This window comes from Gymnodraco acuticeps, unplaced genomic scaffold, assembly GCF_902827175.1.
Source record: "Gymnodraco acuticeps unplaced genomic scaffold, fGymAcu1.1, whole genome shotgun sequence".
Lineage (NCBI taxonomy): Eukaryota > Metazoa > Chordata > Actinopteri > Perciformes > Bathydraconidae > Gymnodraco > Gymnodraco acuticeps.
Window position 1 is genome coordinate 295,098 of NW_022990947.1, and position 27,066 is coordinate 322,163.

General features: G+C 40.0%; 4 protein-coding genes across 7 annotated transcripts; all 4 read left to right on the forward strand.

Moving 5' to 3' along the window:
- The first annotated feature begins 371 nt into the window (after window positions 1-371).
- ubox5 (U-box domain containing 5) lies at window positions 372-6,636 on the forward strand. 4 transcript variants are annotated; one of them, XM_034235022.1, is made up of 7 exons: window positions 372-516; window positions 1,474-1,537; window positions 2,723-2,824; window positions 3,143-3,885; window positions 3,981-4,606; window positions 4,707-4,886; window positions 5,655-6,636. In XM_034235022.1, exons 2-7 carry the CDS (start codon window positions 1,484-1,486, stop codon window positions 5,873-5,875), a joined length of 1,926 nt encoding a protein of 641 aa, XP_034090913.1. In that variant the 5' UTR covers window positions 372-516; window positions 1,474-1,483; the 3' UTR covers window positions 5,876-6,636. The 4 variants fall into 4 exon arrangements, with proteins under 4 accessions (XP_034090913.1, XP_034090914.1, XP_034090911.1 ...); XM_034235023.1 differs by having other exon boundaries at window positions 383-507; XM_034235020.1 differs by having other exon boundaries at window positions 387-1,537.
- A 1,219-nt stretch (window positions 6,637-7,855) lies between these two features.
- On the forward strand, window positions 7,856-9,601 carry avp (arginine vasopressin). Its single transcript, XM_034234958.1, has 3 exons — window positions 7,856-8,037; window positions 8,689-8,893; window positions 8,995-9,601. The coding sequence occupies exons 1-3, from the start codon at window positions 7,918-7,920 to the stop codon at window positions 9,129-9,131; spliced, it is 462 nt and encodes a 153-aa protein (XP_034090849.1). The 5' UTR covers window positions 7,856-7,917; the 3' UTR covers window positions 9,132-9,601.
- A 2,147-nt stretch (window positions 9,602-11,748) lies between these two features.
- Window positions 11,749-13,178, forward strand: ccl27a (chemokine (C-C motif) ligand 27a). Its single transcript, XM_034234980.1, has 3 exons — window positions 11,749-11,864; window positions 12,374-12,491; window positions 12,595-13,178. Exons 1-3 carry the CDS (start codon window positions 11,801-11,803, stop codon window positions 12,698-12,700), a joined length of 288 nt encoding a protein of 95 aa, XP_034090871.1. The 5' UTR covers window positions 11,749-11,800; the 3' UTR covers window positions 12,701-13,178.
- A 7,537-nt stretch (window positions 13,179-20,715) lies between these two features.
- slc35d2 (solute carrier family 35 member D2) lies at window positions 20,716-26,993 on the forward strand. Its single transcript, XM_034234959.1, has 12 exons — window positions 20,716-20,946; window positions 21,506-21,539; window positions 22,844-22,930; window positions 23,019-23,086; window positions 23,174-23,245; window positions 23,385-23,453; window positions 23,955-24,057; window positions 25,140-25,232; window positions 25,336-25,403; window positions 25,548-25,626; window positions 26,223-26,305; window positions 26,761-26,993. The coding sequence occupies exons 1-12, from the start codon at window positions 20,819-20,821 to the stop codon at window positions 26,885-26,887; spliced, it is 1,011 nt and encodes a 336-aa protein (XP_034090850.1). The 5' UTR covers window positions 20,716-20,818; the 3' UTR covers window positions 26,888-26,993.
- The last annotated feature ends 73 nt before the right edge of the window (window positions 26,994-27,066 follow it).

Sequence of the window (27,066 nt, forward strand, 5' to 3'; positions counted from 1 at the left end):
TCGGTGACCAGTTTGGTCTTAATGTCTTCTAGGCTGAACGTAGGATGGAGACACTGGAACTATCAAAAGGAAATGCATACTAGTAGTCCTTGAAATGCTGCAAGCTGCCATTTAGCATCTTGTAATAAACTTTTCAATCAATCAATCAATCAATCAATCAATCAGTAAAGGTGATCGACCTTGTTGACATGTGGAGGAGGAGAGACTACTCTGAAAAGACAGACACAATATTGACAAAAGGTCAAGACGTTTACATTATTGCACAATAAAGGTTGTGCTGGAGTGAGAAATAAAATAAATCGGCGGACAAACATTTATCAACCTTATTATCCTACCTGTAGCATCCATCGAGACATTTTGCAATTACAAATTAAAGGCATGTCCCTCATCGGCTTCCCTAGATGTGTCGGACTGTTGGCTAAGCTAGCTAATGTTTGGATGTTAGCTACCTTTTAAAGTTGGCCAAAGGAGCCAAATAAAGACCCAACACAGCAACAATAAGGCGACGTAAGCTCGGTATGGTTTATTTTACTAAGGTTGTGTTATCATTGTCTGATTGGCTCAGCATTGACAATGTTGGCGAACATTATATTGCTAGCTAACCATAAGTGTGGTGTTAGCATGTGAACATACCGTGAAAGCTAACATTAGCTCGATGCTTCACGTTAGTAAATGTTTTTACAGGTTTTTCGTTTGAGGCCCAGATCCTCTTACATCAGTGCAGCTAATATATCTGAAAAATGAATTACAACCTACATCTGTCTCGTTGGTATCAGTTTATTTGGTGTAGTGTTGTGGTAAGGTTAGCTTGATGAACTATTATCCTTCAGATGACTAATTTTTGTTTGTGAAGTTAGCTTGATGTAATTCAGGCTATCCACTTAGGTGGTCTTGTATGATATTGTATTGCATATCATATCGTTAGGAATAACATTACATTCTCAGCTTTGCAAATATTGACATTTTGACTGTCATTCATTATAGAGAGTAATAGGAAAGATGTAGTGGCCAAATCGTGTTTATGTTTAGGTCTAACTTTTGTTAAATGTTTACTATTTTATATTATTAATCATTTAGTGTAGACAATTATAGATTTAAAATATTCCTATTGTTACTTAGTGGTCAGATGGCAAACATTTATTTAAGTAACTATCTCCTTTTTTTTTTTTTAAATCACTCGTACTGTGTGTGTGATAACCTTGTTAAACTCAGTGTTCAACATAGTTTATGAGAGATGAGTCATTTCTTGAAGGTCGTTTTTTGATGAGGTCAAAGGTCTTGTGAGCTAATAGGTGTAAACACACACAAAGTGATTATCTTCAAATAACCCAGGGCAGAGTTGTGAACCAATGTGAATGAGTGTTAAGAAAGCTCTTATATGAATGCCTCATTTTGCCTTGACCTATACATTGACTATACTGTTTGTGACCCAAGGGAACATGTATGCCTCTTAATCAGTTTGTGTCTTCACAGGTTGGACAATATGGTTGTGAATCTCTGTCTGCCACACTTTTATGCAACAGTTCATTGCAACAAGGTACAACCATTTTATGTACATCATGTAACTTTAACTTCTTTCAGTTTTATTAATTGCATTAAATATAGGGCCTTTCAGAAAAACCCAAAGCTTTGAAGCCTCATCATAACTTTGACATCAGATTTTTAAATCAACATTCCAAATTGGTATTTTTGCGAAGTTGCAGATAAAAACAAGGCTACTATTCACATCACATTACAGACTCTTGTGATCTGAACATTTCCAATGACTCCTGAGTCTTGTGAAGTAAAAATGTAAAAAGAAAAACGCAATAAGGTAGATTTACTGTATGTTTTTTACACAATGTTTTGCTTCAATACATATTTGTTGGCATTTACCCTTTCAAAAACAACATTTTTGACTACCTTCAAAAACAGTCCCTTCTTGTGCTTGCTGCACATAAAGGGAGAGAGAGACACACTGACGAGTTGCATTCAACACAATTCAAAAAGTCTAACTCTTTTAATCCTATGAATGGCTTTATTCAAATTGTGGATTAGTTTAAGGATTTTTTTTAGAGTGATGAAATCATAAAATGACGTCAGACACTGGAAGCCTTATTCCAAAACCATAATTTAAGCTTCACATCTAAAAAAAGGAAAGACAATTGGTACTGCCCCAATATACGATACCTCCCTGTTTTGTTTTTGTTTTCTGGTAGAAATGTGCTGCTACTTCCAGTTGACATTCAAGTAGTCTTAACAACAATTACCTAGTACAGAATAAAATAAAATGAAAACTGATTTCTACACTTGTCTAGTGTTTTATTATAGTGAGATTTTGCTTTGGCCTATTTTCTTAACAAAACAAAAATAGGTCTCAATAGTTTACAGCAAGAATTAACATAGATAGACACGACTCTGCAAAGGATAAAGGTGGAGGACAGAGATGTGAAAATAGAAGCAGAAGGACAAAGTGATGTGTGGGAGAGTGAATCACAGCTGACCTTGTTATGTTCTTCTTATTTGTAATCTGATCATGACGGCATCTTCTTCCACACTCGGCAGGGAAGTTGTTCTTTTACCCACCATCATCTTTTATATTGTCACATCTCCTTCCATGTGATGTTTTATATTGAATGTCTTCTGTGCTCGATTCTAATGTGGAAGGCCGCTGAAACTTCCAGAATTGTAAAAAAAAAGTATGCCTAAAATGAACAGTTTATAGTAAAACAAGTTTATGCAGCTCTGTGCAGATGGCTATGATGTCACAAACCTTGTGTCAGCCGACCCTGCTCTCCGGAGGCAGGGCTTCAAGCTGGAGTACTTCCTACGACCACCTGTACAGGTAAGATTGTCTTACTTGAGTAGAGGTTTAATTTATTTCTGAGAGTTAGAGACAATGATAAATGATCATTGTCTATCTCAGAAGTGGCTACTGTCTAAGGTTTTACTGCCAACTAATGGCCTTCAGTCTTAAAAATATCAACTTATATTCAAGTTACAAGCCTAAAGCATGAGCACTCTTATGGCAGAATGCTGTAGTTTATTTAATAAAACAGCATCCGTACAATATCTTTTAGCATTTTAATATTTGCAAAAGTGGCATCACTTGTAATAAATGAATCTCTAATATTGATTTCCATATTTATTTTGTTCCTCTCAGGTGACGCTGAAGTTTGGTTTCAAAGTGGAGCTGTCCAGGGTGGATGTGGAGCTTTGGCCCTGGGGTATGGACAAAGGACAAGCCTGCAAGAGACTGGAGATCAGCACCAGCTCTGATTCCACACCCACACAGAATTTGGACCAAGGCAACAAACGGGTTCAGCAGAAACATATGCCGGTAAAGGACCAGAAACAGTGCAGAGATAAACAGCAGGGGCATGGCAGTGCATCTCGTCAGAGTAATGGACACCAGTGGAGACATCAGGCCCAGCAGTGGTGTGGAGAGGCTCCAGATGAGCCTCAACAAAGAAGCTATGCGTTCAAGTCAAACACTGAATCCAGTAATCCTGAACTAGAGTTTAAGCTGATAGGCCGCTGCGAACTCAGGGAGGAAACCCAAGTCTGTTTTACACGTTCAAATGTCAGGCCCCGGCCCCCGTTCCTCTCCTCACTCCCCCCACAACCTGCGAACAGTCACCAAGAGGATCTGTGGAGTCGGGGTCTGCTCTCATTGGGCGCTGTGACACAACTCCGCGTGACTTTGCCATTTGGCGGTTCAGCATCTGCTCTGGGGCTCAAGACTTTGGCTGTGTGGGGGCAACCTGCTCGCTGCTGTCCTGCAGAAGAAGTGGCGAGAATTAAAAAAGTCCATGAGGACAGCCAAAGACAGCTGCCAAGACCTTCGTTCTTTACCCCTTCTGCCAGCCAGATGAAACCACTACTGCAAGCAGATACACCTCCAAGGTATGTGAAAAATGTGCTTCTTGTTGTAGATGAAATAGAGCTCATAATCATAATAAAGGATAATGATTTGATGTCTGCTTTTTGTCTGACTCCAGCCATCTTTCCATCCCAGAAGAGTTCCATGACCGGATAACCCAGGAGGTCATGATGCTGCCCATGCTGCTGCCCAGTGGCGTGTCTGTGGACCACAGCACGCTGGAGGAGCACCAGAAGAGGGAAGCCACCTGGGGTCGACCCCCAAACGACCCCTTCACTGGCGTCCCGTTCACTTCCACCTCCCAGCCTCTTCCTAACCCCCAACTGAAAAGCCGCATTGACCACTTCCTCCTGCAAAACAGTATGATAAGGAGGGAGGGGATGTTGGGGAGACAAGGGGAGGGAGAGCATCCACAGGCCTCGAGACTTTTAGACTCCAAGGTAGAAGGACAGTCCCAGGACTCTCAAAGTCTCAGTGACAGCTTGACAAACAACACTGCTTTTCACGATAATGCTTGCACCAGCAACACAAACAGGACTACTCAAGTAGAAGACACTGGATTAAGTCGTTCATCAGATAATGGGAATCACAAATTTGACACCCAGCCTCTTAACACGGAGAGGAAATCGGAAAGAAGTAGCAAACGAAATCTAGGTGGAGTTTCCGAAGAATCCACAGAAGGTTTGCCAGCCGACAGGCAACTACTACAGCAGACAAAAAGACCAAGACATGATGTCGCTTCTGGTAAAATGTGTTTTTGTTATACAAAAAAAAAAGAAAAACAACATATTTCACTACTGTGTTTCTCCTGCTGACTTGTTGGTGTTTACTCCGTCTTCATCAGTTTCCAGCTCTCATGAGCAGCGTTTGTCAGCCAGCCTGGATGAGGCCCTCTTCTCCGCCCTGCAGGGCAGACCCTCCTTCACCTCAAACCTGACTCAGCAGAAACGGGTTACACCTGATTCTGAACCAGTGAACACATCACAGCAGTGTCAGGCTGCCGGCCCCTCGAGCATCCCACAAGGTAGGATTAAGAGAAGTGTACTTTGAAACACTCAAACTAAAATATGTTTAGTGTCAACAGATTGTACCCACTGTAAAGTGCGTTGACAACAGGGTTCCTTCACAAAAATAAGCTCAACTTTTGCCATAACAACAATACGGTGCAGTGTTTTTCATTAACCTTAGACTCATTGTTCTACAAACTGGACTTCCTTGATTGTATTTTTTTTGTTGTTGTAAATATCTTTATTGATTTTCTCAGTTTTACAAAAGCATTTATACACACATGCTGACAAATCTCCATTTCAATCCTTGATTGTATTTCTTATCTAATTTGTATCTGAAGCAACATGCCCACCGTTGCATCCTGTTAATGCAGAGCTGTTTTTGGTCTTATCACACTCGCATGGTCAGCAGAAAGTCTCTCTCATAGCCCATTGATGCTGCCTTTTTAAAGCGGACAAAATCAAGTAGAGGGTTTGTCAGGCATCAAAAAGATCCCTTTATGTCGCAAATTATTTTTGACTAACAAATTCTACATTGGTGCCAAGACACATTTGTCTTTTTTCTGAACTGGATTTTCTTTTCATTTTCACAAACACAAGTGCAAAATACGTTAGTGATGAAAGACATTCTGGTGTACATGACACTAGTTTTAAAAGAGAAAGGATGGCAACCCAACACGTTACAAAATAATTCTTGAAATGTTGTTGTTTTTAAATGTTCCTGATCTCTGATGTTAAACAATATAAATCCATTGAATGGTTGCTTGTTTTCCTTTGCTTGCCAGGTGAGAAGACGTGCTCTGCGTGTTCCTGTTCGGTCTCTGGCTACTCCAAATCTACATCCTCCATCTACCGTCTTACCTGCGGCCACTTGCTCTGCCACTCCTGCCTGCGGAGGGAACCACAACCGCCAAGCTCTGTCACCATATCACCTGCCAATCACATCTTGTGTTCAGCCTGCCAAAGCACTACCCCGCGCAGTGAGGTCATACGCGTTCATCACTAACATATGATGTGTAAAGGCAAATCAACACAATGAAGAGGATGTTCTGAAGGTGAAACCAGCATTATACCTGAGATTAAGTGTTTAATGTTTCAGACATGTTAAACGTAAGGTGGAAAAAACAGCATTCACAGCTGAGAGCTACAGATCCTGGATATTTCACTTTTTTGACGCCACCTTCATCCCCCTCTTTGATATACAGCATATTTTCTCAGATGTGTGTAACTGTCATTTTGATACTAATCTCATTTTTTGTATACATACGTAATATTTCTACATTATGATTTTGATTCACGCCTGAGTTTTTCAAATCTGTTTATAATATTCTTTTGACATTTCTTGAACCCGCCACGTCACAAATTCAACTTTGTATTTATGTCCACAGCTTAGAAAGAACATCACTGAAAGCAATGACCTTTACAAAAATCTGCAGCAAAAGAATGCTTAAAGAAACTTGTTCTCCTCTCTCATCCGCCCCCCCGTCGTTGCAGCCTTGGTTCTGCAGACCTTGTACAAAACCTGGACGTGTAGATGTGTTGAGAATGCAAAAAGAAAAGGTTCTGGGACACAAGTATTTCGAACAAGAGGCCAGAAGAATGAACGTGAATTCATATCTACCCAAGGCCGTTTGGCCATTATGAAGAATCACACATGTCATGCTCATCTTTCCCCTCTTTCCTTCACTCTATTCACCATTTTACATTCCCTTAACTCTGGTATATTGTTCTTGTCTTAACAGAAATAAAGGCAGAAAATGTAAATGACTTCTTTGTGTTGGTTCTGTTAAAATATATATCTTCATTATACTTAAAATGTCTCCATTATCTCCAATAAGATTATGGTTCTAGTTTTATCACAGTTTTTCCTTTAAGGTGCAATGTTATGAGAAGCTACATGTACTCCAGTGTCCTTGCCCACGTATTAATTTTCCTTCCTCTTAACACACCTAATTACCTCTTATGAGTTTGTCTTGCATTCACAAAAGGGTTAAATGGACAGAGTCAGGAAAAACAGCATTTATTGGGCTTTGCATCCACAAGTGGCAATATGTATGTGTTGGTTACCCTGACAACATTAAGCTTAACCAAGGTCATGATCCTGTATCCGCTCAGTTAGAGTAAAGGCTGAATCAGTTGTTCTGCATGTGAACAGAAAACATAATCTTCAACACATCAGATACAAGTATCGGCACTCTAAAAGAGATGTAGAGTGGTATTAACTACTGCTTTTACTTGTCCAATGAACTGATGAGCTTGTTGTTCTCCATGTGAGAAATGTAATAAAACAAAAGTAAACACCCTCAATCTGATGCTCAGGTTTTCCACTTAGCATTCTGCATCACAACAGCTAATCGGGGAGTAAGAATCCAAAGCATGCAACAAGAAACTGAACGGAATAATGAACTTCAGATACTTACGTCCATTTGAAATGCTAATCTTGTTGTGCTCATTAATTGTTTGAAATGACAGCAGCAGGATAATCTGTGTGACCTCGAGGTTGTCATGATGAAAGAACCATACCCTCCATGTAACAAGAGGAAAAATATGTATTTACTGATGAACGGTGGTTAAGATAAATTGTGCATGATCACCATGAAATGTAACAAATCATTGCGCTTATTGCAATACATCCAATTAGTTGTCCACAAGTCTAATTAGACGTTCATGTTCTGCCATTTTCAGTGTGTGCCATCCGCGTAGGCTGAAATTATTCAGAAAGATGTTCCAAGTAAGTGTGGCGCAGTCTTGAATACAGAAAAGGCATCTTGTGTTGTCAGCGTTGTTCTCTCTTGTAGATTTGTTTGATGCCACTAATCTGATTCAGAGCCATATCTGCTGCGACCTCTTGCGCACACGCACGCAGCCAGGTGGCCTTCGGGTGCGCGTGCATGCGGAGAGGTGTACAGCACGACAATGACGTCAGTGTCAATCGCTTTGTCAGTTCATGTCCATCCGCTTATAAAGTGAGCCATGTACCGGGGTATCAGCCACACATCTCCAGACGGAGCTCAGACCGGTGCGCGGCTCTTCCATTAACCAGCAGCGATGCCTCACTCCTTGTTCCCCATGTGCGTCCTGGCACTGCTCGCCCTCTCCTCCGCCTGCTACATCCAGAACTGCCCCCGAGGAGGGAAGCGTGCTCTGGCGGAGTCTGGCAACAGACAGGTGAGGACACTTATCCTGTCATCTGTGACTTTATCAGATTTCTTTTTAATGCTTTGGATGCTTTTTTGGTTTGAAATGTCCCCTAAGTAAGGGGAAGTAAAATATATAACATTAGGATAATTTTAAATATGAAATAGTTCAATTTGCAATCATTTGATGAGATCAGTTGATATTGATTTAGAGAAAAACCAAGCCATTTTACTTAATAAAATTGACAAAATCAGGCAGGAATAACAACGTAAAACATTGTTAAATATAGCAAAAATGTCCAATTTCAGGAGCTAACTATTAGATGAACACATTTATTATTTGTTATAATGATAATTGTGTGCATAATAACTTATAGTAGAAACAACACCCATCATGATGCATTTCAAGTGTTTTTATATTATTTTAGTTCTGCATTTTCTGATATATACAGGCAAGTTTATATCCAAACATTAATAATAAAAACAAGCATACTGTTTTGAGATTAATGTGCAACAGAATCATGCAACAGTTTCCCAGCTTTTAAGCATGCCCTTTACAAGTGTTTTTAATTAACTCAAAATAGAGTGCAATGCTTAATAAGTGTTACAATGTTTCCAAACGAATTGACTGGATGTATAACGCTTTATTATGAATGCTTAAATCTTCCCAATTCTCCTCCAGTGCATGTCTTGTGGCCCCGGAGACAGGGGCCGCTGCTTCGGCCCCAGCATCTGCTGCGGGGAGGGCCTGGGTTGCCTGCTGGGGTCCCCGGAGACAGCTCACTGTGTGGAGGAGAACTACCTGCTGACCCCCTGCCAGGCGGGAGGGAGACTCTGTGGATCTGAGGGAGGACGCTGCGCTGCTTCAGGACTCTGCTGTGACTCAGGTACAGTCTGATTTATTATTCCTCATGTTCAGACAAGTTAATAAGTCGGGATGAATTGGCCTATAGAAACAGCTTGAAAAACGTCCTCTCCTTCCTCTCAGAGAGCTGTGCGGTGGACCCTGACTGCCTGGGGGACACCGAGGCCCCAGATCCGGCCCACGGCTCTTCATTTAGCTCACCTGCAGAACTTCTGCTGCGCCTGCTGCATGTGGCTGCCAGAGGACAGCCTGAGTACTGACACTCCGGGCCATGAAGGGAAACACAATGAAGATCATCACTGTTCCACTACAAGCCTTGAGATGTAAACCATGAACCAATAAAATGCCAAGTCAAACTTTGTTCTCTCTTAACCCCTTCTGCTGTCCTGTATCTGTAGAGAGGGCCATAGAAGAACTACCTGTAACTTTAGTAATCAGTCAGTTTTCATCCAGATCCTGTGGAAGAGGAATCATGATATTGCATTGTTTGTTCCAACCTTAGAAATGTATATACTGATGCACATACTGTAAACAAATTGTATTCTATATAAGAGGATGTAACACACCTCAGAGCTCCATTTTAAATAAGTGAATTACAGCAGAAAAACCCTGTATATAAGTTAGAGATCTGACATTTAAGACATCCATGTAAAACAACTTAAGCAGTTACTTATTGTGTGGTAGAAATATTATTGTAAATTGAAAATAAGAGAGACAATACAGAATATATCACTGCCAAAAATCTTCAGCTGTCTGTTGTCGTTATTCACAAGCTCAACATAATTACACCTTTAAAGATGATGACTAATAGTGTTTATAGTCTGTGTGTGTGTGGCTGTGAATGTGGGTGTCTGAAAGGAATTAATAACTACCTGAAATAGAAAGCTAAGAAATCACCCATAATACTTTCTGTCGTAAATCAGTATCAATTCTTTGAACCTGTCCAGCGTTATAGTTCGTAAGTTCAAAAGGCTGGACAGTTATAACAGTCATCCTTTCTCCCCCCCAGAGGACACAATAATTGTAGGTGTGCCTAACTACTGCAAACTAAAATGTAAAATGAAAACGTTGATATTGATCTGAGGGTAAAGAGGAAATAAGCTGGACTTAGTGTATTTCACGGCAGATTTAAAAGTCGGCTAGTAACAATTATTTATCTAATTGTCCGTCACATGTTGCACTGATACGATGAATTAACCGTGTCAATCAGCTGCATTTCATTATCTTCTTCAAGCACACACATCTCTTTGTTGTTAGACAGTGTTGCTTCATATTCCTTTGTGCAGGATGATTAAAAGTTGTTTTTGCCAGAATGTATGTGTTGCCAGTTTCAGTTGGACCTCCCACATTCTGACATTTACGGTAACTGTTCTGAAATAAGACCTATGTGTCGGGAACTATAAACGTGTCTTATATCTGCCTGATTAATTGTTCAGTGTTAAAAGCTTTGATAACAGCCAATGTTGCATCAGTGCTAAATATAAATGATTACAGCCAAACAATTCCATGGAATCGTCAAACTTAGTTGACTAAGTTGACTTAACAAAGACTCAGAATGAAACCGTGCTCATTGGCTGTGTAATGGTGAAGTTATGTGCGACTTGATTTTGATTAACAGTTAATATGACCTAATTATTTGTAATTAGTACAGAGCAGAAGCGGATTAGATGCAGCCAATTAAGTCAACAAAGACCACAGTGGCTTTTTCCCCACAAAAAAAACTAATCTTCCAGATTTCATTTCCATAAGAAGAAAAAGAACATGTCAGAAACAAAACCTAATTTGTGTCAAACTGGCTCAAAAAGGAGGGGGAAAATTAAGTAGGCTTAGTATGGGATGAGGTATTTATTGTCGCATGCTCTAAACTGAAATGCAAACCAAAAATCATACAACACTGCATTTATTTGTTGGTTTTGACAACTTTCCCAAACACACAAGTAGTTAATCTGCTAACTGTCAGTCATTGTTGCTACCAGAAGAATTCCCCTTGGGAACAGTTTGCCCCCCCCCCCCCCCAAAATAATTATATTGTCTGGTTTGCACGCTCAGGTAAATTGCACAACATGTGACAAAGCCAAATGTTTTTTGCCATCTTTAGTAACTTATTTATGAGCCCTTCTCTTTGCACAAAAGTCAAAGGTCAGGCCCATCTAGAGAGAAAGAGTCTTGCTCATTGATACTTAAGCAGTGCCTGTGTTTGCTCAGGGGCTTTTCAAATGATGTCTTCTGCTTGAAGGATAGTTTCCATGATCATTTATCGAAAATGTTGCCCAAAGGGTTAATAAGATAATTATTTGTTCAACATCAGAACATTATTACAAAGCCTTGCACTCATCACATATACTAATTTATCTTAAGTCTTCAGATACACCGTTAAATATATACCTTTTGTTTCTTTCGACTCTGTGGTTGACATTTGATCTCAGTTAAATTCCCATTGATCTCAGTTGTTTAAACTATAACCCAGCTTTCCTGACTTTGGGTGTGGCACTAGCTAAGCCTTAATTCAGTATCTGTCAATCAAAGAAAATCCTATAAAAAGTGTGGTAATTAAACCTGTCAGAGCCTGTCTGAGTGGAACATACCTGTACCACGAACTCTGCTACACAGGCAGTTTAAACAAAGAGTCATTTTCAAAACGAAAGTAACATTGGTTTTCAAAAAGTGTGTGTGTGTGTGTGTGTGTGTGTGTGTGTGTGTGTGTGTGTGTGTGTGTGTGTGTGTGTGTGTGTGTGTGTGTGCGTGTGTGTGTGTGTGTGTGTGTGTGTGTGTGTGTGTGTGTGTGTGTGTGTGTGTGTGTGTGTGTGTGTGTGTGTGTGTGTGTGTGGGTGTGTGTGTGTGTGTGTGTGTGTGTGTGTGTGGGTGTGGGTGTGTTCAGCACAAGTATTTAAAGGAATGACAGATTTCCCCCCTCAGTTGCTCTGTCATCATGGATCTGAAAGTTGGGTTTGCGATTGTCTGTCTGTGCGCTCTAGCCATCAGCTCCACTGAAGGTAAGGACCCCATTATTATGACAATTTATGTTAAAAGCAAGACAACGCTTTAATAGAATCCGTTTTTTTTAAGGTAAGTTATATACATGCTCAGAGATGTTTATATTTTTGGGCAGAATATACAGGAATCGATTGGTCTTTCACTTTCACTTCATATTGTAGAAGAATATGAAAATGATAAGTTGATGTTGTAAAGGCAGAGTGTCTAAATAACTATGTTGTTGATGCAGCTGTTTATTGATTAAATAATCTTCTTTGTTTTTCAATCTAAAACTTTTTTTTAAAAATTGTGTTTTATCTCTTGCTTATTTGCCAAATGCAACTCGAGGCCCAGGGACAACAGTTAATAATGTGCCTTTTTGGCTAACACCCGCACATTTAAAGTGATTTTGTACCTAAAGATATAACTTGACAGAATGGCAGTGATAGCAGAGACACAATTAAACACATTTGTTAATCATTATTGTTGTTTAAACATCCTTTTTATGGATCTTAATCCCACATTGCAGCTGGCATTCCAAAATGTTGCTTCTCAGTAAAGATGGACATTCCCCTCCAAGTGCTGGTGAGGGTTCAGAGATGGAATGTGCAACAGAGCAGAGGTGCCTGTGACATCCCTGCACTGATGTAAGTGGTGAACATCAACAATAGGCCATATTATTACAGTTATCAAATTGATTCTTTGTGCTACTATCTAACCCTGAAACATGTTTCTCTTGCGGATCGACAGTCTGCATATAAAGGGTTTAAGGAAGCCCATATGTGCTCATCCCAAACTGAAGAGAGCCCTGATGGCGCTGCAGGCCAGGGTGAAGCGGAGCAGACAGACAGCATGAGAAATCTAATTGTCTGTGTTGTGTTTTCTACATTTGGTGTGATACATAAGCCCTTACAGTTGTCTCTTTCTTTATTGATGATGATCATTTAGAGGTACTTGTACTTACATTTACTATATACATTTCAAACTATTCTAGAATCAAATACATGTATTTAATAGATATTCTTTTTCAGAATATGATTTGACATACAATCTGATTCTTAAACCACACCGTATGTGAAGTGTTTTAAAATCACCTAAAAATGGACTGTCTTCTGTTAACTTTCAATATTTGAGGTATGTTTCATTGCTAATGATTCTGTGCTTTTACTTAATGTAAAGGTTACAAAAAAGGGGTTTTACTTTTAATGGAGTATTTTTTTTGGTTTGTAGAATAATGTGAATTAAATCTTTGTCATTTATACTTTGTATCGTAATACAATTGCATACAAAAATTATTGTCAAATGTGATTTAATAAATACTTTTTCTTATATGTTATAATTGTATTTTTGCTTCCAGGTCTAGTTGTGATCATTTATTTAAAAAAACAAACAAGACATGGTCAAATGATGTACGTAAGGTTTTTGGCTATATTAAGAAAGCATCAATTGGAGAGAGGGCGACAATTGTTTTCAATTCAAGATTCAGTGTCTTTATTGTCATGTGTAAAGTAGCTACAGTGTAGATATGGCAATGAACATTTTAAATCCCGAGCTCCTCCAACAATGCCACATAGTATTTATAGGACATAAAACCAAAAACCAAAATTTAAGAAAATGAAAAAGTGATGGTTTTTGTCTGTCAGGTCCTCCCTCCAATTGTCAATTACTTATACTTCAGGAGGCACTTGCATGAATATTATGTTAGCACTGAAGTTGATTTGTTTTGATAATAGGTTCACTCATCTAATGTTCTCACATCGCACACTAGAAGACACATGAGAACACTCAGAAACCACAGATGGACAATCTATATCTGTGGAGTCTATGAATACTATAGCTTATCTTTGGTAACTCCAGATCTTTCTGAGTGTAAATTGAACTTTCCTTGTTCCGTTTTGCCCTCTGATGATCAAAACCTAGACCCTACTCCCCCGTCTGTCATAACTAATCCCACAGACAAGCTGCTACAGAGAGGGCTTTAAAACACTGTGGACAGCTTCTCATTTATTAGATTTATTTGGTCTCATTCCAAAGTGAGGGATTTTTCTCAAAAAAACTCGGACCAAGGGGGGAAATCACCTAATCACATTTGCTGTCACTGTCACCAAGTAGCCTACATTATTGATGTACTTAACTTTGTAATTTATGGGATAGCTCTTTTATTCTGTGACTGTCTTAATTAAATACAACTCTCTGCTGTACAACTGTTTAGTTTTAGTTTTGACCTTTCATCCTTTATTAAGGTTTGAAAGATCACATCCTGCACTGTTCATTTAAAGAAAGAGAAACACATTTTACTCGTGCTCAGATTTAATAGATTTATAGATTACTTTATAGAAAATCATCAAAGTTGTGTTGGTGCATAGTACATTCAATTCAAAGCCGTCCAACCATTAATTGTCTGAGACTGAATGGAAGGGGGCAGCCTTGAATTGCTGATGCTGCTTTTCATATTCTGCATTGTTTAACATGCAAGGAACTCAAATAAAAAACGTTTACGCAGGCACTCAATTTGAAGCACTTTGTAGCAGCGACGTGCAGTCAGGGGAGGCAGAGCCTCACCTGTCATACTCCAATCAATGTAACGGGAAAACAACTAAAGAAAAACTAAATAGTAATAATAATAAAATGTCTCCACTGATCTGTGTTGTAAGTGTGATTTATGTATGATTCCAATCGCTTTTTATAGTCAAAATCAGCAAATGTGCCGAGCTCCGCTACAACTACGGGTAGCGATGAGAAGTGAGGCAGGGACGAGCTCTGCCTCACGTAAGCCGTTCTTATTATACATCCATGCTCGTAAGCCCACAGTAACTGGCTGGAGCGCGGGCATTAATGTAGCGAGGACACTTATTTTGTGAGCGCGCTCCAGCCAGTTACTGTGGGGTGAGGTGAGGCACAGATGAGCTCTGCCTCACCTCAGAATGCGTTACCTCACAGAAACTGGCTGGAAAGCGGGCCCTAAGCGCATGCCTGCACCATCTCACTGTATGTCACCAATGTAATGTTTGTAGATCCCTTTATTACATTTATCCTCGCCATCCATAGTCTCTAAATAACTTATTTCACGTATATATGATATTTAGGCCCGCTGGTCTCATCATACAACGGCAATGAAAAAAGCACCAGGGGAGGCAGCCACAACCTCTGCCGCACTGAAGGGGGCGCAGGTGAGCCCACAGGTTCTTGTTGCTACTGTTATTCTACACAGGAAAATAAGGAGGACTTTTTTTTTTACAAAAAAGTAATAGAGATTGTTGTCCAGAAGGCAGCGATGTGCAGTCAGGGGAGGCAGAGCCTCACCTGTCATACTCATAGACTGGCCATACTACAATGTAACGGAAAAACAACTAAAGAAAAACTAAATAGTAATAATAATAAAATGTCTCCACTGATCTGTGTTGTAAATGTGATTTCTGTATGATTCCAATCGCTTTTTATAGTCAAAATCAGCAAATTTGCCGAGCTCCGCTACAACTACATGGTAGCGATGAGAAGTGAGGCATGGACGAGCTCGGCCTCACGTAAGCCCACAGTGGAGCCTACACACGGCGGCGTGCGTTGCCGCTTCAACGCTTCTGCCCATTCACTTTGAATGGGGTGACGTCACGATTCGCCGAACTGCATTGTGGGAGCAAAGCGTAGCTTCTCTCGCGGTGCTCGCTGCAAAAGTAGAGCAATGTTCTACTTTTGCCGCCTCGACGGAGGCGTCAGCCAATCAAATCCCGCGTATGCAAATCTGACATTACAAGCGCTAGCCAATCAAACCGCGTGTATGTTGGGAGAGCCAGACCGCAGTTATTTCCCATATGTAAAAAATGGAGGAGAAAAAGATCGTGGCGGTACTATATGACCAGTCCCTCTTTACATACATGGATACAAACCGGAGGAGCCAGGCATGGGGGGAGGTGGCAGAGACAGTGAGTGACACTGGTAGGTTTTCGCCTTTTTGGGGAGTTTATATCCAGTGTACTTCGTTTGAATGGACAGCTAGCAAGCATAGACAGTATATTTAGCCAGCATGGATGTAGCATGAATGCTTTGCTTTGTATGTCCGGGGCGGGACATTCATGTGATTGGTTGTTGGTCGCGTTGTTCGTAAAAAATCCCCAAGCTTCAGACACGCCCACCGCCAAGCGGTAACGCACGCCGCCGTGTGTAGGGGCCGAACACTTGCTGGAGCGCGGGCACTAATTTAGCGCGGGCACTTATTTTGTGAGCGCGCTCAAGCCAGCGGAGCGTCCACATAGCAGCGTGCGTTGACGCTTGGAGGTGGCCGTGTCTGAAGCTTGGGGATTTTTTGCGAGCAACGCGACCAACAACCAATCACATGAATCTCCTGCCCCCGACATACAAAGCAATAGCAATGTTAAAACGAAGTAAACTGGATATAAAATCCCCAAACAGGCGAAAACCTACCAGATGCCTCGCTCCTCCGGTTTGTATCCCGGTAGATCAACAGAGACTGATCATACAGCACCGGGTGATTCACTACCGCTATAATGAATTTTCCCTCCATTTTTTTTAATATGAGGAAATGACCTGCGTAGTCTCTCCCAGCATACACACGGTTTGATTGGCTAGTGCTTGTACTGGCAGATTTGCATAAACGGGATTTCATTGGCTGACGCCTCCGTCGAGGCGTCAAAAGTTGAACATTGCTCAACTTTTGACGCCAGCAACGCTCCACGTCGCTTCCCAAAATGCAGTTCGGCTAAAAGTGACGTCACCCCATTCAAAGTGAATGGGCAGAAGCGTTGGAAGCTTCAACGCACGCCGCTGTGTGGACGGGCCGTTGTGTGGTAAGGTAGGCACAGATGAGCTCTGCCTCACCTCAAAATGCGTCACCTCACAGAAACTGTCTGGAAAGCGGGCACTAAGCGCATGCCTGTTACCATCTCACTGTAGGTCACCAATGTAATGTTTGTAGATCCCTTTATTACATTTATCCTCGCCATCCATAGTCTCTAAATAACTTATTTCACGTATGATATTTAGGCTCGCCGTACAACGGCAATGAAAAAAGCACCAGGGGAGGCAGCCATAACCTCTGCCGCACTGAAGGGGGCGCACGTGAGCCCACAGGTCCTTGTTGCTACTGTTATTCTACGCAGAGACGGTAGACCAGACGCGAACAACAAACTAGACTTTTGAAACTAGAGGAAGATAAGGAGGACTTTTCCAAAAAATAATAGAGATTGTTGTCCAGAAGGATAGCATGGACTTCATCTTCAAGTCAAGGTAAGACCACATTGGTAATGAAAATTGGTTCTTACTAAGAAAGAACAATCCAATATTTTGATTGTGGGTATCCTTTTGTTGAACGGTCTGTTTAAAATGAATCGAAACATCAGACCAAAAAAGCTTTTGAAAATAACAGAATATCTCGATTAAGGTCAGAATATAATATTTGTAAATCTGACTCTGAAAGAGTCAGTGCCTCACCAGCCATGAACCTCACCACACGTCACTGCCAGAAGGATAGCATGGACTTCATCTTCAAGTCAAGGTAAGACCACAATTGTAATGCAAATGGATTCTTACGAAGAAAGAACAATCCAATATTTAAATTGTGGATAGGCCTATCCTTTTGTTGAACGGTCTGTTTAAAATGAATTGAAGCATCAGACTAAAAAAGCTTTTGAAAATAACCGAATATTTCGATTAAGGTCAAAATATAATATTTGTAAATCTGACTCTGAAAGAGTCAGTGCCTCACCAGCCATGAACCTCACCGCACGTCACTGCTTTGTAGGATATAGCCAGGCATTCAACCCCAGGCAGTATCTGTAGTATTCCAAGTGTATGTAAGTATATAAGGATATACTAACTATGGATGGCATTAATTTGGCCTCCAGTGAGACTGTAAGGAATCTTGGTGTTATATTTGATCAGGATTTATCCTTTAACGCCCACATAAAATCAATTTCAAGGACCGCCTACTTCCATCTACGTAACATTGCAAAAATCAGGCATATCTTGCCTCAAAACGATGCAGAGAAACTAGTCCATGCATTTGTTACTTCAAGGCTGGATTATTGTAACTCTTTATTATCAGGGTGTACCAAGAAGTCAGTCAAGTCGCTTCAGCTGATTCAAAATGCTGCAGCTCGTGTACTAACCAGAGTTAGGAAAAGGGACCACATTACTCCTGTTCTGGCTGCCTTACACTGGCTCCCTATAGAACACAGGATAGAATTTAAAATTCTTCTTCTCGCCTACAAAGCCCTTAATGGGCAGGCGCCGTCTTACCTCAAAGAACTCATTATACCCTACTGTCCTACTAGGGCATTGCGTTCCAAGAATGCAGGGTTGTTGGTTGTTCCTAGAGTCTCTAAAAGTACAAAGGGAGCCAGAGCCTTTTCTTATCAAGCTCCACATTTGCGGAATCAGCTTCCAGTTTGTGTTCGGGCGGCAGACACCCTATCCGTTTTTAAGAGTGCGCTTAAGACCTTCCTTTTTGATAAAGCTTATAGTTAGGGCTGATTAGATTCAGCCCCTAGTTTTGCTGATATAGGCTTAGTTTGTCGGGGGACATCTTACTTCTTCCTTCTCTCTGTCTATACCTGTGTACTCTCATGTTCCGATTAACCCAGCTTCCCCAAATGTCTTTATTTTTGGTGTCTATATACGCCGGGATCCGGAGTCATGGATGATCCTGCGCTCCTCTGTCCTGGATCGCGAGCCCTGGATCTTGAGTCGTGGCTGTGGTCCTGGATCATAGGTCCTGGATGGATATCCTCGTGGATTCATTTTCCTATTATACACACATGCATTTCCAAACATTTGGACTACCTATGTTGCAAATGTATTATCTTTTCAATTTACACACGGCATCTATTGCACGTCTGTCCGTCCTGGGAGAGGGATCCCTCCTCTGTTGCTCTCCCTGAGGTTTCTCCCATTTTTCCCTTTAAACTGTGGGGTTTTTTTTGGAAGTTTTTCCTTGTACGATGTGAGGGTCTAAGGACAGAGGGTGTCATATTGTCATACTGATATTTTGTACAAACTGTAAAGTCCACTGAGACAAATGTAACATTTGTGATATTGGGCTATATAAATAAACATTGATTGATTGATTGATTGATTGATGTAAGTCCCTTTTGTGCATCCTTCTTCTACTAAATGATGCAATATAGAAATGTTGCAATGTAAAAGTCAGGTGAAATATATGTTGATGACATGACAAAATAAATTCAAGGCGAACAGTCATCCACAGGTTAACTACTTCACTCACAGGCCACAACATGAAGCTATCCATCAGGTTAAGATCCAAGTCCTCAGGCTGTTTTGATTGTCAATTACTCATTATTTCCAAATGGCAAAAAGCCCGGAATCAGAAACAGGTTTATTGCCAGGTAGGTTCGCACATAATAGGATGATGTGAAGACATTCACCATTTATCAAAGAGCTTTTCACTTTAGCCACTCCCTTTATCAGAAACCATATTCCAAGAAAACAAACATAATGGTGTCAGATTGGGCAACAGCATAAATGACTGTTACACATGTCACAGCTGTCTCCTGCTGTTGAACTCTTGCCAACAACTTAATCTGTGATCTTAAATCTCCAGGCACTGATTCATCAGCACTCAAACCTTCTGAAAGGTTCAGCTGTGGCTCATCTTGCCTCCAAGGGCAATACTTTGAAAAGCTGAAGGAAGAAGTATCCTCTTTGTTAATACAACTACAGAAAAAGGTGATTTAACAATGTTAATGTGCTGTGATAAACAAGAATACAAATGCTATTTAGCTCTAAGCAAGTGAGAATATTATAGAGCATAACAAAATCAAACATTTAAAAGTAAAGTTAAAGCAGAAGGAGTGCCTGTTTTCTTTCACACTGTGAAGAGATCATAAGTCTGATGCAATAGCACCCTCTACTGGCATGATGGTCTTATTTAATGCACAACAACAACCAGTGATTTTTTATTGTCATGTTATTGTAAAATAATCTGTCCTGCAGATTCCTCATGTTTGCCGAAGTGAGTTTTTTCCCATAGTGTAAAGTGTTTGCTGTTGCTATACATTTACATGCAGGCAACCCCACATGGCCCTAAAAAGTAGCACAGGTTGCATGTTACTTCCTCCTCACAGAGTTTCACTCAGGAAACAGGCCTCAAATTGAACATGATCCAGTTTGTTTCGGTAAAATATAACTTATTACGACACATGAGTCCATGAATGCATCATAAAAATATCAATAATCAGCACATTTTAGCAGAATGGTTGCCACATTCAAGATGGTTGCCCTTTTTACGGATCTATTAGAAGCAACATATTGAACCCTGTGGTGTGACCCATTTAAATAAGGTGGTTTGTGTTCCAAACAGCAGATTTATGGGTGCGGCATAATCTAGCAGAGTTGCACTGAAATTGCTTTGTCTTCTTCTTGCCTACATTGTTGACTTTGAGTAAATGTTTAACTTCCCATAATTATCAGACAGCACTGCAGTCTACAGTTGAGCATTAATGCCTGCTATATTACAATGAACAGTGTGTGAACGCAAGCACTGTCATAGTGTTTTAATAACGTGTGTTTAACATGCAAACCTCTGTATATTTGGCTACATGATACACATTTAGGCTGCTTTTAATGCTTTTGGGGTTGGTAGTGTCTCATGTCTCATTAATGCAGTACTATATTAACTTGAAAACAAATTGTGACAGAAACATATATAAACCTGATCAAAGCCAGCTCACTTCTAATGTCCTGCACTGGTGGAGCCTGCTTTTGTTTCAATATCAACTAAAACAGGGAAGGGCATGTTTACATCTTGCTCTGTGAAGCAATTGTATGACAGGTGCTGTGCAAATAAAGTTGAGTTGACTTCCTGTTGCAGCAGTGATTGCCACCCGCCCCCTTGCCCACAGGCAGGCTCCCTTGGATTGAACCTCCCACCACTAAACCAGGAATTACTCCGCCTTAGAAAAACGTAAAGAAACTGTAACAGGTGTCTTTATAGTTTCTTCAGATGTCTACCATTGGCGGTCTACAAACTGTTGAACACTCCGGAATGCTCAAGCTGTATTCTGCCTTGTTTTACGCCAGCTGCTCGTTCCTCATCACGGTGGTGAATAAAACCGTGCTGACGAGTTTCAGGTAGGCTATGTGGCGCTGTGTCATGCGGTCAACTCATTTAGGTGGAACAAGTGTTAAAAGCTTTATGCTAAGACTATGATTAAAAGTGGTAATACAAACAGTGTAGTAAGCGTTCTCTATACAAGTAAAAGTCCTGCATTAAAACGTTTCTAAACTAAAACAAACGTTAGGGGCCAAAAGCATAGCTTCCCTTTATGAAATACAATGTATATTCAATTACTGTATCAATATGTACGCATTAACTTTAATAATGGAGCTGGTTAACCATTACATAAACTGCTGGGTAGCTTGTGAAAAGTGTTATTTTTAATCTATAATTTGAATATGAATAGCCTTTTCAAAGTAGCCGACGAATAAGTAATAATAAAATGGATATACTGAAGTGAAGTGTACTTCTTGAGTGCATGTACGTAGCCTACTTTTCATCTTCATTCATAGCAATAACAATGTAGAAAGCTCACACACAAAGGAAGCTTATAACTAAATGATTCACAATGCAATACGTGATTCACATTGCAATACCACACAGTCAGCTATTGTTTTTGTGTTGGATTTGCAGGTTTCCGTCCTACTTGTTTCTGGGAATTGGCCAGGTAAGTTGTCCAGGTGTGGATGTTTCTGAGTGTTTATACAAATGTGAATCATGTACACACACACACTGTTACGTTCCCTCTTGGCTAGGGATACAAAAGGGAAACGACACGACCAGATTGGATTTGGTATATGTTACAGGTGGTTTATTTGTAACGGCAACTAAGTAAAATGATGTAGGCTACACAAACAGCTTGGCCCAACAACGGGTCAAGCTGTCACTATCTCACACAAAAGGGTCTCCAAAAGAGAGTTGCCCAATACTATACAAAAGGAAAGGAAATACCTCACTTCTAAAGTGGAAACAAAACAATAAACAAAACGGGGCTGTGGGAAAACACAGCTGGTGCGGGTCCACAGGTGCTAATCACCTGGATCTACGCAATATACACACAGGAATGCTGGTCTACAGGTGCTAATCAACCTGGATCTAAGCAATATCCACACACAAACCCTATACTAACACAGAACCCGACGACACACTGCTAATCAGTGTGCTCGCCCAGAAACCCTACTGAATACACTGCTAATCAGTGTAGCTAACACAGAATACACACGGCTAAACAGTCTCAGAAGTCACAGAACGAAGGCAGTTTCACAAGGAGAGGGTTGATGCGTCTGTCACACAATACAGAGCCTCCCGAATGGTATCCGTGCCCAGCCTTTATACTCCTCCCCGGATGACGTGGCAGAAGCGGGCAGGGCTTGGGTGACGTCTGTCCAATCCCCGCGGATGTTGCGAGGTCGAGACGGCCACTGACAGCATAGGAACTGCACAGCTCATTTGCACACACACACACACACACACACACACACACACACACACACACACACACACACACACACACACACACACACACACACACACACACACACACACACACACACACACACACACACACACACACACAGAGTTAAGGGCACAAGGTAGCAGCGGCTGTAACACACACACACACCCTGAAAAACCAATCAATTCCTGTATATTCTGCCCAAAAATATAAACATCTCTGAAAATGTATAACTTACCTTAAAAAACGATTCTATTAAAGCGTTGTCTTGCTTTCAACATAAATTGTCATAATAATGGGGTCCTTACCTTCAGTGGAGCTGATGGCTGGAGCGCACAGACAGACAATCGCAAACACAACTTTCAGATCCATGATGACAGAGCAACTGAGGGGGGAAATATGTCACTCACTTTAAAAACGTGTGCTGAACACACACACACACACACACACACACACACACACACACACACACACACACACACACACATCCTTCTTCATTGTCCCTTTTGTCCTTTCAGATGATTGTCACTCTTGTTGTCCTTTATGCTGCCAAAATGAGAAAGAAAGTCCAGTTTCAAGATTTTGACAGAAGTATTCTCTTTAAAGTAAGCATTTCTCATAAAAAAAATACTATTATAATTGATTTGATAACATTTGTTTTCAAAATATATTACTCCTTTAATTTCTTGTCAGATTTTCCCTCTTCCTTTGCTGAATGTTGGGAACCATATAACAGGACTGGCAAGCACCAAAAAACTCAGGTTAAACCATTTTGGATGTTATCTAGTAGTCCTTAATTTCATGCTGCTCATTCATGTGTTTCCTAAACGTGTTTTGTGCTTTTACAGTTTACCCATGTTTACAGTATTACGGAAGTTCACCATATTGATGACGATGATCTTGGAAGTATATTTACTAAAGTAAGACATATCTCTGAACTGTGTAGAACATTATGTATTATGAGCCCACTTACATGAAGAGGTTCATATATCAGAAGTATTATATAAGACAGGAGCTTCTGGCTTTGATCTGAATGTTTGAATGTTCCCTTTTTTCCAGAAAATCATTCCCAAGACGCCTTGTATACAGCGTTGTGGCCATAGTCTTCGGTGCCATGGTTGCTGCAAGGTATAGATTTGTTAAATCTGAATTCATTGATTTAGAATTGTTAATAGATCCTTTAACCCAGGGGTGTCAAACTCAATTTCATCGCGGGCCACATTAGCATTATGGTTGCACTCAAAGGGCCGGTTGTAACTTTAAGACTATATAAATATATAAAATAATGTATTGTATTACATTATTGCCTCTGCATTGGATTATTATCAGATAGGGTAATAACTTAATAATTAACTACGTCTGAATGCAGAAGTCTTGGGCAAATAATTACAAGTCTCTTCAGTGTGCATGTCACAAAATGAGATGCATTGTGGGACATGTTGTTTATTGGCAATGTGTTTCTGTAAAACGGCATGTAACCATATAATAAATATAATATTCTTTGCAAGCTCTTGCGGGGCCACATAAAATGAAGTCGCGGGCCGGATTTGGCCCCCAGGCCTTGAGTTTGACACCCCTGCTTTAAGCCCTAATACCTATACTTTCCATACCTCTTTCCCTCTCCTCTAGTTCTGACCTAGCCTTCGAATTGGAGGGCTATACTTTCATCCTGCTCAACGATGCCTTCACTGCAGCCAGTGGTGTGTACACCAAGAAGAAACTTGGCGCCGAGGTAAGCTGCACGTTCTGTGTGTAGGTCTTTACACAGACGGAAAGACACACTTGGGTTCTTTTAAACCCTGAGGATATTGTCCTTGTACTATACAACTTCAACTGGTTTTACTTGAAGATGTCCACTTCTCTTCTTTCTTTGAGGCTTGTTGCTTCGTTCCTTCTTGTCAGAAGAAACACATCTTCAGTGAACAATGCTGACTCTGGTGCTAGAAGATTATTGGCTCTTATGGCTTCTGCTAGCATATTGTCCAGATCAACCTTAACCTTAACTCAAACTCTTGTGGTGTTCAACTCCTTCACCTCTTGTAGATGTTCAAATTGTGCCAGCCGTTGTTTATCTTTAGTCTCTAGACTTTTAAATTCTGCCTCTTCCTTTTCTTTTTTGGATGTGGCCTCATTTATTTGGAGTGGAAACTAGAGCAGGTACCATGTTTTGATCGCTGAGAGAACAATTCAGAAACCTGTTGACTCAACTCATAAAACGAAGCTATTAGCTGCTTTTTTGTCTTTCAAATAATAAATGCCAAAAACAACTTGCATCTTTCATTCATGCTGTATTTAACTGGTAGTTTCACAAAAGCTTAATGTCTGTATAGGTGTAGTAAACAGTTTTTGTATGTTAAATTATACAGTATTAGGAAATGTTGCTCACAGCTGTCCTGCCAAAGAACGAAGACGAATCTGACTTATTTATTTTACAGTTGTCTCAGTCGTTAATTCTTTATAAATAATTGTTTGCTTTCATTTGTACTATATGTCTAAGACTTTTGTAGAAATATAAATGGTATTGAATCAGATCATTAAAGAAGAATATGCACATTAGATTTAGAAAAAAGGTGAAAGCTTTGACTTTGATCATCTGCCCTCCTAACCACATATTTAAAAACGTATCTTTTTTTGCCTATCACGATTTAAGATATTGACAGCCTATAGATGTATAATATGAAAAGTTTTTTTCCAATTCCAAGTAAATACATTTACGTTACAATGACTTTTTGTGTCACAAGTATCTCCACAAATGATCGTTGTGTATTTGATTTTGGTCACATTATATCTAAGGTTTTTGTCTTTCTTTTGAAGGGCCTCGGGAAGCATGGCGTTTTATTCTACAATGCACTTTTCATCATCATCCCCACTCTTTTGGCAAGTGCGTTTACCGGAGATTTACACAAGGTACATACAGTAACTGTGAATTTGTGTATTCTTACTAAATGTTTGCGCTCAAAACTATATGATTTTTTCTCTGTCTGACCACCCTGTATGATTTTCTCCACAGGCAGTCACATTTAAGGACTGGGGCGACGCCACTTTTGTTTTTTGTTTCCTCTTGTCTTGCTCCATGGGGTATGTCACTGAAATGTACTTCAAACTGCTATATTACTGTGACTCTACTGTCAACTGTACAAAATAGTGATATTTTTAAAATCTAAAGATCTTCCATTACTCCCTCATGCCACCTGGTTTTATTCAACTGTTTTGTTTCCTCAGGTTTGTGCTGATGTATTCCATAGTCCTGTGCAGCTATTATAACTCTGCACTTACTACAACAGTAGTGGGGGCAATAAAGGTAAGACCACACTGATTTTTAGACTAGAAATCAGACAAATCTCCAACAAGGTTTCCTAATCCTCGAAACTCATTATTTTAATCATAGAAAATGCTTAAAGTTCCAAACTACGTGGTTCTCGAATCTACATCATACTACACATAGTGTTAATCAATCATAAAACAGTGACCATGTTCAAAATCTTGCAATTTTAAGAATTTAAGATCTAAATATGCACCTAAAACTAGTTCCTTACTGTTCAGCTGATGGCAATGACCTATCTTCCCACTCAAGAAAACACCCTCCTTGGTGGAGTCAACTATGTTTGTGTTTCACATTTCCATCTTGTCTATTTCATTTTCATTTTAAACCTTTATTTAACGAGATTGGTCCCATTGAGATCATAGATCTATTTTTCAAGGGAGACCTGCAGCATATAGGTTCCACATGAAACATAAAACAATAAAGGACATCATACATTATATTTACAGGATACATTTACATAGTTATATAGACCTTTACAAGTGCCCATACATAGTATCAACGAGCATTTCATCTATATTCTATATTCAAACGAGGTCCTCACTAACTGGAATTACTGTTGTAACTTTCTTAAGAACGTTGCTGTTGCCTATATTGGCATCTTTGTGGGTGGAGACTACCTGTTCTCTTGGACCAACTTCCTTGGCCTCAGCATTTGGTAAGAGTTTAAGATTTGATTCTGGCAATCAAATTTGACAATATTGACCGTAATGTATTTTCAGGATTGTTATAGGTCTTTAATCACAATGGATCTTAATCTGGGGCTCAGGACTCCTTTTAAATAATAAGTATCAGTGTTCAATAGATGATGCTCTACAAAGTTAGGGTTATATTTTCATACTTTTGTCTCCTCAAATGTTCTTGCTAAGTCTTGCAATTATCTCCACCAGATCTCCATAATGTATTAAAACAAAACGCATCACTACTGTAGTTAGTGTTATTTTGGCGTTTTTATAATTACAATTTGTGATCAACATATTGTGTTGAATGTCATTATAAACTTTACCTGACTACAACTGAAAGTTCTCAGAAGACTTTGATGGGACCAGATGACCAAACATCCGTTTTTTCCCTGGTTTAACAATTAATTTGTTTTAATTTTTTGTTTTGCAGTATGTCAGGTGGACTAGTGTACTCGTATTTAATCTTTAATCAGAAAACACCTGTAAGTTATGAAGGAGCACAAGAGCTGAAGATTCACATCACAGAAGATTCAACCCAGAAAGAAGCTATAATCTAAAAGGGACAGTATGTTACCATTCGCCACCTGGTGGCATTGCTGTACTCCATATTGGAGCATCATATTTCATTTGTCATTTTTTATTAAAATGTATTAATTTACTTCATTTTTACATTGAGAAGGCTCTCATTTTAATTTTCATACCAAATCATGACAGAATAAATTGAGGTCCACATCCA